The sequence below is a fragment of the Pan troglodytes genome, chromosome X (assembly GCF_028858775.2).
Source record: "Pan troglodytes isolate AG18354 chromosome X, NHGRI_mPanTro3-v2.0_pri, whole genome shotgun sequence".
NCBI lineage: Eukaryota > Metazoa > Chordata > Mammalia > Primates > Hominidae > Pan > Pan troglodytes.
This window is the reverse complement of record NC_072421.2, coordinates 105709455-105721845: the sequence shown is the minus strand read 5'-3', so window position 1 is coordinate 105721845 and position 12391 is coordinate 105709455. Positions and strand designations below refer to the sequence as shown.

The 12391-nt window shown below is 43.7% G+C and overlaps 1 protein-coding gene across 5 annotated transcripts in view; it reads left to right on the top strand.

Moving 5' to 3' along the window:
• The window catches only part of COL4A6 (collagen type IV alpha 6 chain), a 279487-nt gene that overhangs the window by 203481 nt on the left and 63615 nt on the right, over positions 1-12391 (top strand). For 4 of the 5 annotated variants that reach the window (XM_016942901.4, XM_016942899.3, XM_016942898.4 and 1 more), the window contains exons 4-5: positions 10361-10495; positions 11998-12042. In XM_016942901.4, coding sequence (XP_016798390.2) covers positions 10361-10495; positions 11998-12042 — 180 coding nt within the window. Of the gene's footprint in view, positions 1-9734; positions 9871-10360; positions 10496-11997; positions 12043-12391 lie in introns of those variants that run through there. The other variant, XM_016942900.4, reaches the window with a different exon arrangement.

Below are 12391 nucleotides of genomic sequence, written 5' to 3'. Positions count from 1 at the left end.
CCTGTTCATGGGTTTGTGTCTCTGCGTTCAGAGCATCATTCAATGCAGAGACAGTGTAGCTTGGTGGAAGAAACAGAGGCTTTGATACCAGCAAATTGGCTTCACCAGTTGCTTGCTGTGTGATCTCAGGCAAGTTCCTTAATCTCTCTGTATTTGAGTTTCCTCATCTGTAAAATGAGACTAATACCCACCTGTTGGGGCTGTTAAAAGATTAAAGGAGGTGAATTTAAGGAATAGCACTTTATAAACTCTTGGTAAAAGAAAGTTATTATTATGTTTTAGAAGAGAAATATCAGTAAACAGGTAGAAGAAATGGATGCAAAGTCTTGCCTAGCAAGAGTTAACTTTATCAGTCGGGATATGTCTTCCAAAAAATTTCAACATGCTGACAATAACCAGTGGAATGGGTGTATGTATCTTTGAAAACAAAACGTGTAGATGCATGTCTTCATGCCTGGGCTGGCTGCTTCAAACGCTGATTATAGATGAAGAATTAGAAAAGAAATGTGATTCCATTTGAGTGTTGAGGGGGAGACTCTGATACTATTTATTAGCTGTGGCAGACATGAAAATTGCCTTTGCAAGACATCAGTCACTATGTATGTATGTATGTATGTATTATGTATGTATGTATGTATGTATGTAGATGGAAAGGGTCACTGCTCTTGTTGGTAAATTGTAGGTGATGTTAACATTATCAAGCTGATCCAAAGCTTCTTGGGCCACAAAATAGGTCTCTATATCTGCATGATATGAGTCTTTACCTGCCATATGCTAGACACATTCTTCACCACCAGCATTCTTTCTTTTTTATTTACTTCTGCAGGCAATGCTAGTTCATTAGTGCTGTTACTAGGAGAGTGAAGTGTATGGCTCTATGGATACTCATCTCCGTTTGTTTCAACAGAGAGAGCACAGAGTTGACTGGGAGGCTCTGATGTAACTCTTCCACTGTGCAGCTGTGTGACATTAGCCAGCCTATTGGCTAACTGCTTTGCAGCTTGGTGCCCTTCGCCTGCCTTGCAGATGTATTGTGATGATCCAAAGGAATGGTGAAAAGAAAACTGCTGTGAAGTTTAAGTATTCTACTCATGGGGGTGTTATTATTAGTATCTTTCTTACCACATTTCATTGCTAGGAGAAAGATCCCTGGCTACCGAGGTAAAGTTTGTTAAGTTCTTGCATTTCCCCCCAACCATTAGCTGAAATGAGAATTTCAGTTGTAAAGCAAAGACAAATTGTAAAAATCAAGCCACCTTGTTTCTAGGCTGGAGGTCAAGGATCTCTGCTCCCCCTTCTCAAAAGGCCACAAGGAGTTTTTTAGGATAGTGACATTCTTTTAATTCCATTTTGCTCCTAGCAAATGAGACTTGGAAGTGGCCTTCTCAAAGATTCCCAAGTGCATATTTAATTCTCTATTTTCATTCATTTCATAATTATGCATTTTCCCCACAATTATGTTTTGTGTGTCTACTGCACACCAAATACTGCATCTCCGGGGGTATAGTGGTGAACAAACCTCACTCTGTTTCCTCAAATCTTCCTGTTTTGTGGGAAAAATGTGCTAAACATCTCCCTAGATGTTTGCCCAGGCATCTTAAATTCTACCTGTCCAAAGGTGAATTCCTCATCTTCCACCCAAGACTCTTCTTCCTCTAAGTTCTCTCATGTCATCAAAGAGATCCACTCGGTTGCCCAATCAAGAAACATTGGAGTCATCATTTGCACTTTCCTCTGTTTTACTCATCAGTTCCAATATGGCACTAAGTCCTTATAGTTTTTAGCCTCTGAAATATCTCTCAACTATGTCTTTTCCCTGTCTCCACTGCCATGAACCTAGTCCATGTCACCATTATTTCTCTTCAGGAGGTCATAGCCCCCTCATGGGGTTCCCTGTCTCCAGTCTTGCTACTCCATCCACTCCTTTCCTCTTGTGGTGTGTCATAATGAGGAAGAAGGAGAGGTGCCCTAAGTCATAGTGATAAAGGAATGCTGAGGGCCTTTCAGAGATTGTGAACTCCAAACCTGCACAAGCCATAATCATTTGCTGAATAATAATACATCAATAACAACAAATAACTTTTATTGCACATTTAATATATGCAAGGTGCAATGCTAAATGATTTACAACAGGGATTCTCCAAGTGTGGTCTTTGATCCTGTAGAGTCAGCACCACCTGAGAACTTGTTAGAAATGCAAATTTTTAGACCCAGCCGGCACTACTGAATCTGAAACTCCGGAGCTGGAGCCCAGCAATCTGTGTTTTAATCACCTCTGGGTAAGTCTGATGGATGCTAAGGAGCGAAAATAATGATCTACTCGAATTTTCTTACTTAGTCTTCATAATTACCCTATGAAGTAGACACTGATATTATCCTCACTTGACAGCTGAAGAAATTTGAAGATGCCATTTGTCCCAAAGTCTTACGGTGGTGAAAAGGGAATTTGAATCCTAGACTTTTGAACTCTGAACCCTGTACACTTAGCTAGCATATCATCTCACTTCACTAAATTCTGAACCAAACTGGAAGCCAAACTAAAGTTTAAAACAAAACATGCTAATGTACCAGATTAAACACCTCAGCATCTGTAAATTTTTGTAGGTTATTCTCTATTGCCCTTTCTTACTGATTCTCTGTGATCTCACCTCTGCTCCAGCCAGACCCAGGCTTCTGACTGGCCCTCGCTTACAGAATTTGCTGATTCCCATCAACATGTTGTTCTTCATGTTTAGAATGCATTCACTAACAGTTTGTTGGGTCTTTCTTTGCCCCTCTGCTCCCTTGTCAATTCACACGTCTCTGAATTCCTCTTGGACTTGTGGTATATACAGTATAATTTTAAAAATGCACTGCATATGACTGGTATGGTTTGGCTATATTCCCACCCAAATCTCATCTTGAACTGTAGTTCCCGTAATCCCCACATGTCGTGGGAGGGACCCAATGGGAGGTAATTGAATCATGGGGGTGGTTACCTCCATGCTGTTTTCTTGATAGTGAGTGAGTTGTCATGAGATATGATGGTTTTATAAGGGGCTTCCCCCACCCTTCACTCTGTACCTCTCTTTGCTGCCACCATGTGAAGAAGGACATGTTTGCTTCCCCTTCTGCCATGATTATAAGTTTCCTGAGGCCTCTCCAGCCATGCTGAACTGTGAGTCAATTAAATCTCTTTCCTTTAATGCAATGACCTTATCTCCAATACTTTTTGTGATATGGCCTTATCTCCCCCAACAAGCTTAAATGTTCCTTCAGGGCATGGGCCATGCAGTGTGTTTCTTTTGTGTATTGCCTTCTCAGCCCCTACATGTATATTCATACTTGCCAAGCACAAAACTCAGCATGAGATGAAAAGTGTTTAATTAGGTTGGTGATGGGCCATGCATCATCTGTTTTCAAGGGATAACATAACTATAAGTTTCATGAATGCAGAAACTATGTTTTACCTGCCATCTTAACCTCTGTGCCTGGCACAGAGTAAGTGCTGAATAAATCATTGTTGAATGGATGAATTCCATTCAGGATGAGAATCAAAGCCATTTCACTCAGAGATCTCAGAGAACAAAGAATGCCCAGAAACTACATTAGATGTAGACCATTTCTGTTTTCAAAGGCTCTAAAAGGTATTGTTTTAAAAGTCTACAGTGGATGTTGTATGAACTTGGGTAAGTCCCATTCTCTTTCTGCCCTTCAACTTCTCCATCCTGAACTGGATCAATTCCTGAGTCTTATGCAGCTTTCTTTTCAGTGATTCTGTGATCAGATGTTTCCTGATTGCACTCTATTGCAACTATCATAAATTAAAGTTAAAATTCTAAGGTCCCCCCAACCATCTGAATGGATCCCTCCTCTTGGCTAGAGGCTTTCCAAAGCTAACCTGGAAAACTAGTTCAGTCCATGTTAGGAACAAGGAACCAGACATGCCTCATTATACTCTCCTCCCTTTTGGAGTTACTGATAGAACAGACTCTTTACGTCTGAGAAGAAACATTTACCATCTATTCTCTCCGAAGCCTGCTACCTGGTGGCTTCATCTATTATGATATATCCTTGGTTTCCACAACCCCTTATTATAACCCAGACATTCTCTTCTATTGATAATAACTCTTTCGACAAATTGGTAATCAGAAAATCTTTGATTCCACCTATGACTTGAAAGCCCCCCCACCCTGCCCCAGGCTTCCAGTTGTCCCAGCTTTCCAGACTGAACCAATGTACATCTTACATGTGTTGATTGATATCTCATGTCTCCCTAAAATGTACAAAACCAAGTTGTGGCCTGACCACCTTGGCCACATGTTCTCAGGATCTCCCAAGGGCTGTTTCATGGGCCATTAGTCACTCATATTTGGCTCAGAATAAATCTCTTCAAATATTTTACAGAGTTTGACTTTTTCCTCAACACTATTTAGACTTCCAAACAAGATACTGCTGTACCTGGGCCACTGGCTTCTCAGTCATTTCTCAATCATTTCTCCACTCAGCAAACATTTACTGATGCCCACTGTGTACCAGGCATAGTGCTGAGCACAGGTGATTCAGTAAAGAGTAAGACATAAGCCCTGTCCTCAAGGAGTTCAGTCTGTTGGGAGGTATAGACACATAAACAGGCAACCTAGCCCACACATTGGGTGGGGGTAATCATAGAAAGCTCCCTGGAGAAGCTGATATCTTGGTTAGAGCCCAAAAGATACAGAAATGGTAGCCAGGAGAGCAGAGCCATATACAAAAGCACATAAAAAGGCCCTGGAGTAGGAGGTTAGGAGAGAGTAACGCAAGATTGGAGGTCACAGACCATTTGGCAGACTGTGGCAACACTCCAGGCGAGAGATGAGAAAGACTTGAACTAAGACCATGGGGCTAGAGATCAATGAACAGGTTTCAGTTAGATTTTGGAGGTAGAATTCACAGTCCTTGCTAATGGATCGGATGTGGGAGATGAGGGAATGGAAGGGTCATGGAGGACCCCTGAGTTTCTGGCTTCATCAACTTTATGAATGGTGCCATTTACTGAGTTAACTCAGAAAAAGGGAACTGGTTTGGAGAATGGGGTTGAGGAGAAGCCAATGTGGTTCAGTTTGGGGCATGTTGGGTTTGAGTTGGAATATCTATTTGAATAGATCTCTTATACGTCATTGACTATAAGGATCTGGCACAATCAGAAGAGAAATCTGGGCTGGAGGTTCAGATTTGGGAGTCATTAGTATGTAGATTAAAGCCCTTCAGGAGGAAAAATAAACACTGAGAAGCCAAGTACCCAGGAGAACCAGGACACCATTGCTATGTAAAAGGAGAAATGCTCTCACAGATGTGGGGTACTGGCATACATGCTCATCTATTCCCAAGCACACATCTCTGCCCCCAAAGAGGGTTGCTCAATGATGTCTGTGCATCTCCAACTGAAACTTAAGAGAAGGAGCATTGGTGCCCAATCCTAAACTCTCCATTTTGCCATAAATGATGCCTAAAGGAAAAAGGGAACTGATGCTTTCATTCTATCTGCCAGGTGTTTTATATGTATTAACTCATTTAAATGCTGACAATAATCCAACGTAAGAGCTATTATTACACTTCAGCCCTTGATACTCAAGATGGTTATATCCCTTGCCCAAGGTCACATAACTTAATTGGCAGTAAGGAGACTTCATTTAAAGTGTACCTAACAGCACTGCACCACCTTCTACAATACAACTGGATCCTTAGGAAGGCCTGTGCACACCCTTCTCCCTTCCCTGCTTCATAAATACCATTTGCATCCCCTAGCTTAATGCTTTGCTTTACAAATCCCCCTGGGAAAAGCAAAGCTCTAAGTTGTCAGTCATTAACGCCTCAGTGGGAATGAGTTTCAGATTCTTCCTCAGGAACAAATGTTAATTTTATGGGAGAAGAACACTGGAACCTTAACGGAGGTATAAAAAGGCAGAAAGGGACTAAGTTATGAAAAGTCAGCCCCCTCCACCAGTTTCACCGTCCTGTCTAGTGTGAGGCATATGCTTTTAAGATTCTTCGATGATATTTCTACATATGTCTACTACTTTATAGGCAGCCCCATTTCTGGGTCTTTTACCCTAGTTATCTGGGTCTGATCAGAGGCCACCTTAAACTTCACACTGATCCCAACTCACTGTGGTTGGCAGGAGGCAGCCAGCCTGGGCTGTGGTTGCAGACCTGCGGTTCCTGGCCTTAAGCACAAGTCCCAACTCATTCCCTTGAGAATTAGACCCTGATGTGCATATTTAAAATCCTGAGCAGATGGAAGCAGGAGAGCTCATTGGAAAGACTTGGAGGAGTTCCTTCTGCCCTGTCTGGGTCTATTTGCCAAAATAAATGACATGTATCAGGGCAGGGCATTAGTCCAAGCCCATTGAAATTCTGCTAGCTGTCCAAACAGTGATGGTGTTTCAGATTGGTTCTGTGAAATGATCAGGGTTAGGAAAAAAGAAATAATGTGTGAGCATCTGGCTGCTGCAGCCTACTGATGGGGACAGTCCCAGGGGCGGGCCCAGGGTAGTGGAGGGGCAGCCTCAAGGACCCGCTAAGACATCTGCCACTGGCAAACAGGGAAACAGCCACATACTGGCAGCAGGTGGTCTGTTTAGTTCCATGCCGTTCCTACTAGCTGCGTGACCTAAACAAGTCCTTCCTCTTCTCTCGGCCTTCCCCCTTCCCCCTGCCCCCCCGCCCCATGTATAAAATAAAGCCCGGATTGAATGGTCTCTAAGGGCCTTTCCTGCTCGAACATTCTGTGACTTCTCTGACACTGGTTTGATTTCTTTTTCTCTGTAGAGGGAGAGGCCCACCCACCCACCTGCTTATCTGTAGTCTCTATGTTCTCACACTGACCTCTGCTGGACATTATGAAAAATGTCGCTGATAGTGTCGGGTGGGAAAGGAAAGGAATTCACCACTGATTTAGTTAATATTAAGCTTTAGCTGTATGGGTAATGAGGCAGAAATCCTGTGCATTAGAGATGAGGAAAAAAGATCATACAGCTATAAGCACAAAGTAAGTGTATCTGGATGACAAAACAACCCGCAGAAGAAATGGGCCTGCCTCTTTTTTTTCTCAGTCACCTTCATTTGTTCCCGGTGTTCTGTGCCAGTGTATGAAAGGACATCCATGGATGGGAAGGCTTTTTGTCTCATATCCTATGACTGCAGGCTCCATAAGGGCCTCACACCATGCTGAAGGGACAGTTCTGGATGAGCGGAAGCCTAGAAACTTCCCACAGGCCCTGCTTCTGGCCCTTGATTCAATGTGAGAGGTTTCAAACTGAGCTGCTGGCACGCCCGCCAACCCAAGCTGGAACCTGGGGCCAGTCCAGAAGTGCATGTTCCTCTAGGGGGTGCCTTTTCAAACTTCCATTTGGAAAAAGAATTAGAATTTAAAAAATATATGTGAGTTCTTTAGGAGAGTTCCTTTCAGCTCTCTGGTTGGAACACAGGGGTCAAGAAATTCTGCATGCCCACCAAGCCAGGAGAAAGGAAGCAGGCTGTGGGACCCTGTCTTTTCTGCATGGAATCAGAGTTCCAGTTAGGCCCAGCCCTCGAGTTGCCTACCTCCTAAGTCTCCTTGCTTACCCTTGCTGATAAGCATGTGCTTGCAAAGGTAAGAGACCAGAGGTAGAGGGTGCCAGTCCCTGTGCCTATGCTGGGTGCTGCTGGGACTCTTCTCTCTAATGGTGTGAGCAGGATGGGACTGGGCCACATCACAACCTGCTCTCTCAGTAGCTGTTCAGTGATTTACTGTCCTCTTCCCCTTCTTCCTTCCCTTGATGTGGGAAAACTTTTGTCAGGGCTTGGATTTGGGTCAAGAATTCAGTGCCCTGACTGGATCCTCTCTGCTAGTAATAACATGGCCTCTGCAAGCCCATCCTGCCCTCCATTCTCCCATCAAGCAGCTCCCTCCTCCTCAACAGCTGCTTCTTATCTGCCTCCCTTGTCCCAGCCTCAGGCAGGCAGCCCTGGCCTCATTCTGACATACACATGTTATCCTGAATGCTTCTTGATGACTTTCAACCCTGAAAGACCGCTCTTCTCCCAACTCTCCCCTGTTCCCAAACCTCTGAGGGTTCCCTGTGTCCTGCCACATCAAGTCTTCGACTTTTCTGCGGTGCTTTCCAGGCCCACTTCAGCTGGAACCTTTCCAATCAACCTTTCCAGTGCGGCCCATGACTTCCCCCAGCCATAGGCAAAATGTAAGCCTTCCACAAACCCTCCATTGCCAACTCTTTTTTCATGTTCCCACAGCACTTAGGCTCTGTTCCAAATTTGTACTGTTTGCTGTGATTTTGTATGCATTAGTCTTGAAACCTAGGCCCACATTTTCTTTCTTTTTTTAAAAAAATTATACTTCAAGTTCTAGGATACATGTGCAGAACGTGCAGGTTTGTTACACAGGTATACATATGCCATGGTGGTTTGCTGCACCCATCAACCCGTCATTTACATTAGGTATTTCTCCCAGTGCTATCCCTCCCCTTGCCCCCCACCCCCTGACAGGCCCGCATGTGTGATGTTCCCCTCCCTGTGCCCATATGTTGTCATTGTTCAACTCCCACGTATGAGTGAGAACATGCCGCGTTTGGTTTTCTGTTCCTGTGTTAGTTTTCTGAGAATGATGGTTTCCAGCTTCATCCATGTCCCTGCAAAGGATGTGAACTCATTTTTCTTATAGCTGCGTAGTATTCCATGGTGTATATGTGCCACATTTTCTTTATCCAGTCTATCATTGATGTAGGCCCACGCTTTCGACCTCCTACTCATTGTCAACAGCACCCCAGCACTATTTTTTAAGTACTGCTCTTTTTCTTTTTATATTATTAATATGCATTATACACACATATACATATATACACACATATTTATTGATTTTGTGAAAATCCCAATAATAATAAATAACAGAACCACTGTAAACAAAGTTCCAACAATGGGAGGTAGGAGCCTAAAAAGTGAAAGTTTATTCCACCCCCATCATTCCCAGAATGAAGCCTGTTAAACAGTTTGCAACCTATCATTTTTTGTAGGCCACATGTTGGGTATTGGAAAAGGTTAAGTGGTAGGTGGTGCCCAAGAGAACTGCATTTCCTTGGACAGAGCATCTTTTACTTCCTTGCAAGGGTTGTAGGTCTTCGTGGGCCTGATTGACACTAAAAATTATACTCCAAAGGATCATCACAGCTGGTGGCCACTTGCATCTCCAGTACTTAACTGTAGCCACAGCATAAGGCATCTGTCCCATTTTCAGCCTTTTAAAAAGTAAGCCTTGAAGGTGAACAGTAAAGGGCATGCTTAATGGGCTTCTTTTCAAAGTTTTTCACAGATTTGTAGGAAATGATGGACAGTCAGTAAAGGGGCCAAGAGGTGGAGATGGGAAGCATTTATGAAAATGGACTTTCTACCTGATACGGTGTTGTGCTCTCTGAGAGGTAATGCATATTACTAATGGTTTTCATTTTTCTGCCAAGAAAATTCAGTCCCTACTGGGATTTGTTCTAAATGATAGACCAGCCTGCCTGTGTTGCACCCACTAGGGTTAATGCTCAGTCTGAGTCCACTTTAAAATGTCAGCCTGAACTCTCAGACTTATTTGTTACAGACATTTTATAAGCAGGGCATTTAAAATCCTCAGGCTGTTCCCTCTTGCTATCATAATTGATACTTAATAGATATTCTTAGGCTTCTTGTATTTTACACATTCAACACTTTACAGATTGGAGAGGAGAGGAGAGAGGGATAGGAAGAAAGAACAAATAAGCAATTCATGTGTGTATATGTGCATGTGTATGTGTGTTTTCCCTGTGAATGTCTGCTACTAGGTGCAGTGATGGAGTCCTGGGATCTGCCAACGAAGATGAGCTCTTGCAGGTTTGTCAGCCTGTAGGTTTCTGGGCCCACTCTGGCCCCCTGGGGCAATGTTCTTTAGCCACAGCCATTTCTGGATTTCACTGCAAGCACATGGTTGGCCATTTGGACGTGAGTTATAAAATGTCATGATGCTCTCCAGCGCTCTGTTCTTTCACTATTTTGACAATCTGATGGATGGCCTGGCATTAACTAGGAAGAGGACAATATTATCCATCCTGAATAACTGATTTCCTAAGAAGTACAAAGTTGAAGGATCTTGGTGCACATGAATCTTATTAAATGTGCTTATAAAATGTGTTCTATCCAAATAAGCTTAGCAATCCCTAAAATAGCCTTTTCTGATCCGTGTCTGGAACTTTGGCATGCCTCACAGATCTCCTAGCCAAAATTATTCAGTGAAGTGATGACAGTGCTCTTTGTGCGTGGGAAAATGAGAAGTATTAATGCTAAGTCCTCTATTGACTAATTGCACTCCTTCTGTCCACCTTAGGGACGACCTGGACCAATTGGAATTCAAGGCCCAACAGGTCCTCAAGGATTCACTGGCTCTACTGGTTTATCGGGATTGAAAGGAGAAAGGGGTTTCCCAGGCCTTCTGGGACCTTATGGACCAAAAGGAGATAAGGTAAGACCAGCAAAGCTTGATTTCTCTTTGATGCATGGGCCACAGATGTAAAGATCAGAAGTTCTCCATCCCAGTTCTGCTCATTTATGATGTCATTCCTGAGTAGTTTGGTGCCAGGCTGCATTTCTGCATTTTTTTTTTTTGAGACAGAGTCTCGCCCTGTTGCCCAGGCTGGAGTACAATGGCGTGATCTCGGCTCACTGCAACCTCTGCTTCTTGGGTTCAAACGATTCTCCTGCCTCCACCTTCCAAGTAGCTGGGATTACAGGTGCCTGCCACCAGCTAATTTTTGTATTTTTAGTAGAGGTGGAGTTTCACCATGTTGGCCAGGCTGGTCTCAAACTCCTGATCCACCAGTCTCAGCCTCCCAAAGTGCTGGGATTACAGGCATGGGCCACCATGCCCCACCCAGGCTGCATATTTTAATAAGAGATGGGATGGGTGATGGCCTGCCAATGGATCAGCCCACTTCTGGAAGGACTCCCATAGCAAGCACACCATAAAGTAAATGTATTAGCTACTTGCTAAACAAGTGGGCTCACTGTGGTAAGAAGTCAGGTGGGTTTGAACTGTGCATGGACCGGAAGTCCAATCACCTGGGCAGCACAGATCAGGAATCCAAGCAAGGATACAGGGAAGAAAGGGGTCAGAGTGCTTAGAAGCAATCTAGGCCACAAATATAGGGAAAGAGCTGCAAGAAACAAGAGTGATAATGTCATGGTGGCAGGCTGACTGTTCAGCAGCTCAGTTTATGTTCCCTGCCTACTTTAATCACCTTCTATTCGCCCTGTTGGTGAGGGAACGATTCCCTCACTAGGATCATGGGGATGACTAAAGATATGACACCTGACACTGGGCAGATGAAGTTGACAGCAATTTATTAGTCACATATACTCACAGCTCAGGGGAGGAAGATACCACACACCACATAGGGCCACATAGGGATAGCACTTGGGAACAGAGTTTAGAAGAAAAGGCTGTGCAAAGCAGACTTTGTAGTATCAGTAGGGCAGGGTGCCCCTGGTTCCTGAAGGTGGATGCAATTGGCTTGTTTGAATAGTCCAGTAGGCCAGCAAGAAATTGAAACTGCTATTCCAGGATAAGCAGGAATTGCACCTGGTCCATTTGATAAGGAGAGTTGTTCGGCTAGGGGACCTTATCTGTAGAAGCATAATGGAGAGGGAAACTTGTGATTAGGTCATTCAAGGTTCTCCAGTTTTCCCCAGATGGCAGCAGGTAATAGTAAGCCTTAATTTTAAAACCTCGACTATACTCCCTTAAAAAAAAGAGCTGGTTTCAGAACAAAGACCTGTCTAAGGCCTTAGGTAGAGGTAAATGGTCACTTGGAACTGCAGTAGGAATCAAGGGAATACAATATGGGGAGGGGGGTACGAAACACTTCTTAAAAATGTAGGCCATTGACTCTCATAAACAAACCTACTGAGTCTAACAAACATCAGTTGGATTGTGTCTTACATTCCTCTCCCTACTCCTTTTTTTAGGGTCCCATGGGAGTTCCTGGCTTTCTTGGCATCAATGGGATTCCGGTGAGTGTGTCCACAGATGAATTTTTCATATCCTCCTTTAGGTTCTGCCTCATATTTTGGACACTTTGACCTCAGCAACATCCTGTCTCATGCAAGCATGCTCAGGAAGAAGTGTTGAGATATGTATGGTGAGGTTTAAAGGGCAGTGGTCACACACAATTGCCCTTGGATTCAGGCACAAGCAGCCCTATGTTGGATGATTGGAGAGCGGAGGGACCTGTGTAGCCATAACATCAATATCTTAGCCAACATGAGTTAAGTCTTGTGGGTTGAGTGGAGCTTTGATTGGAGATGAGGAACTGGTTCTAAGGTGTAAAGACAGAGCCACATTAGAGGATATATATCCTCA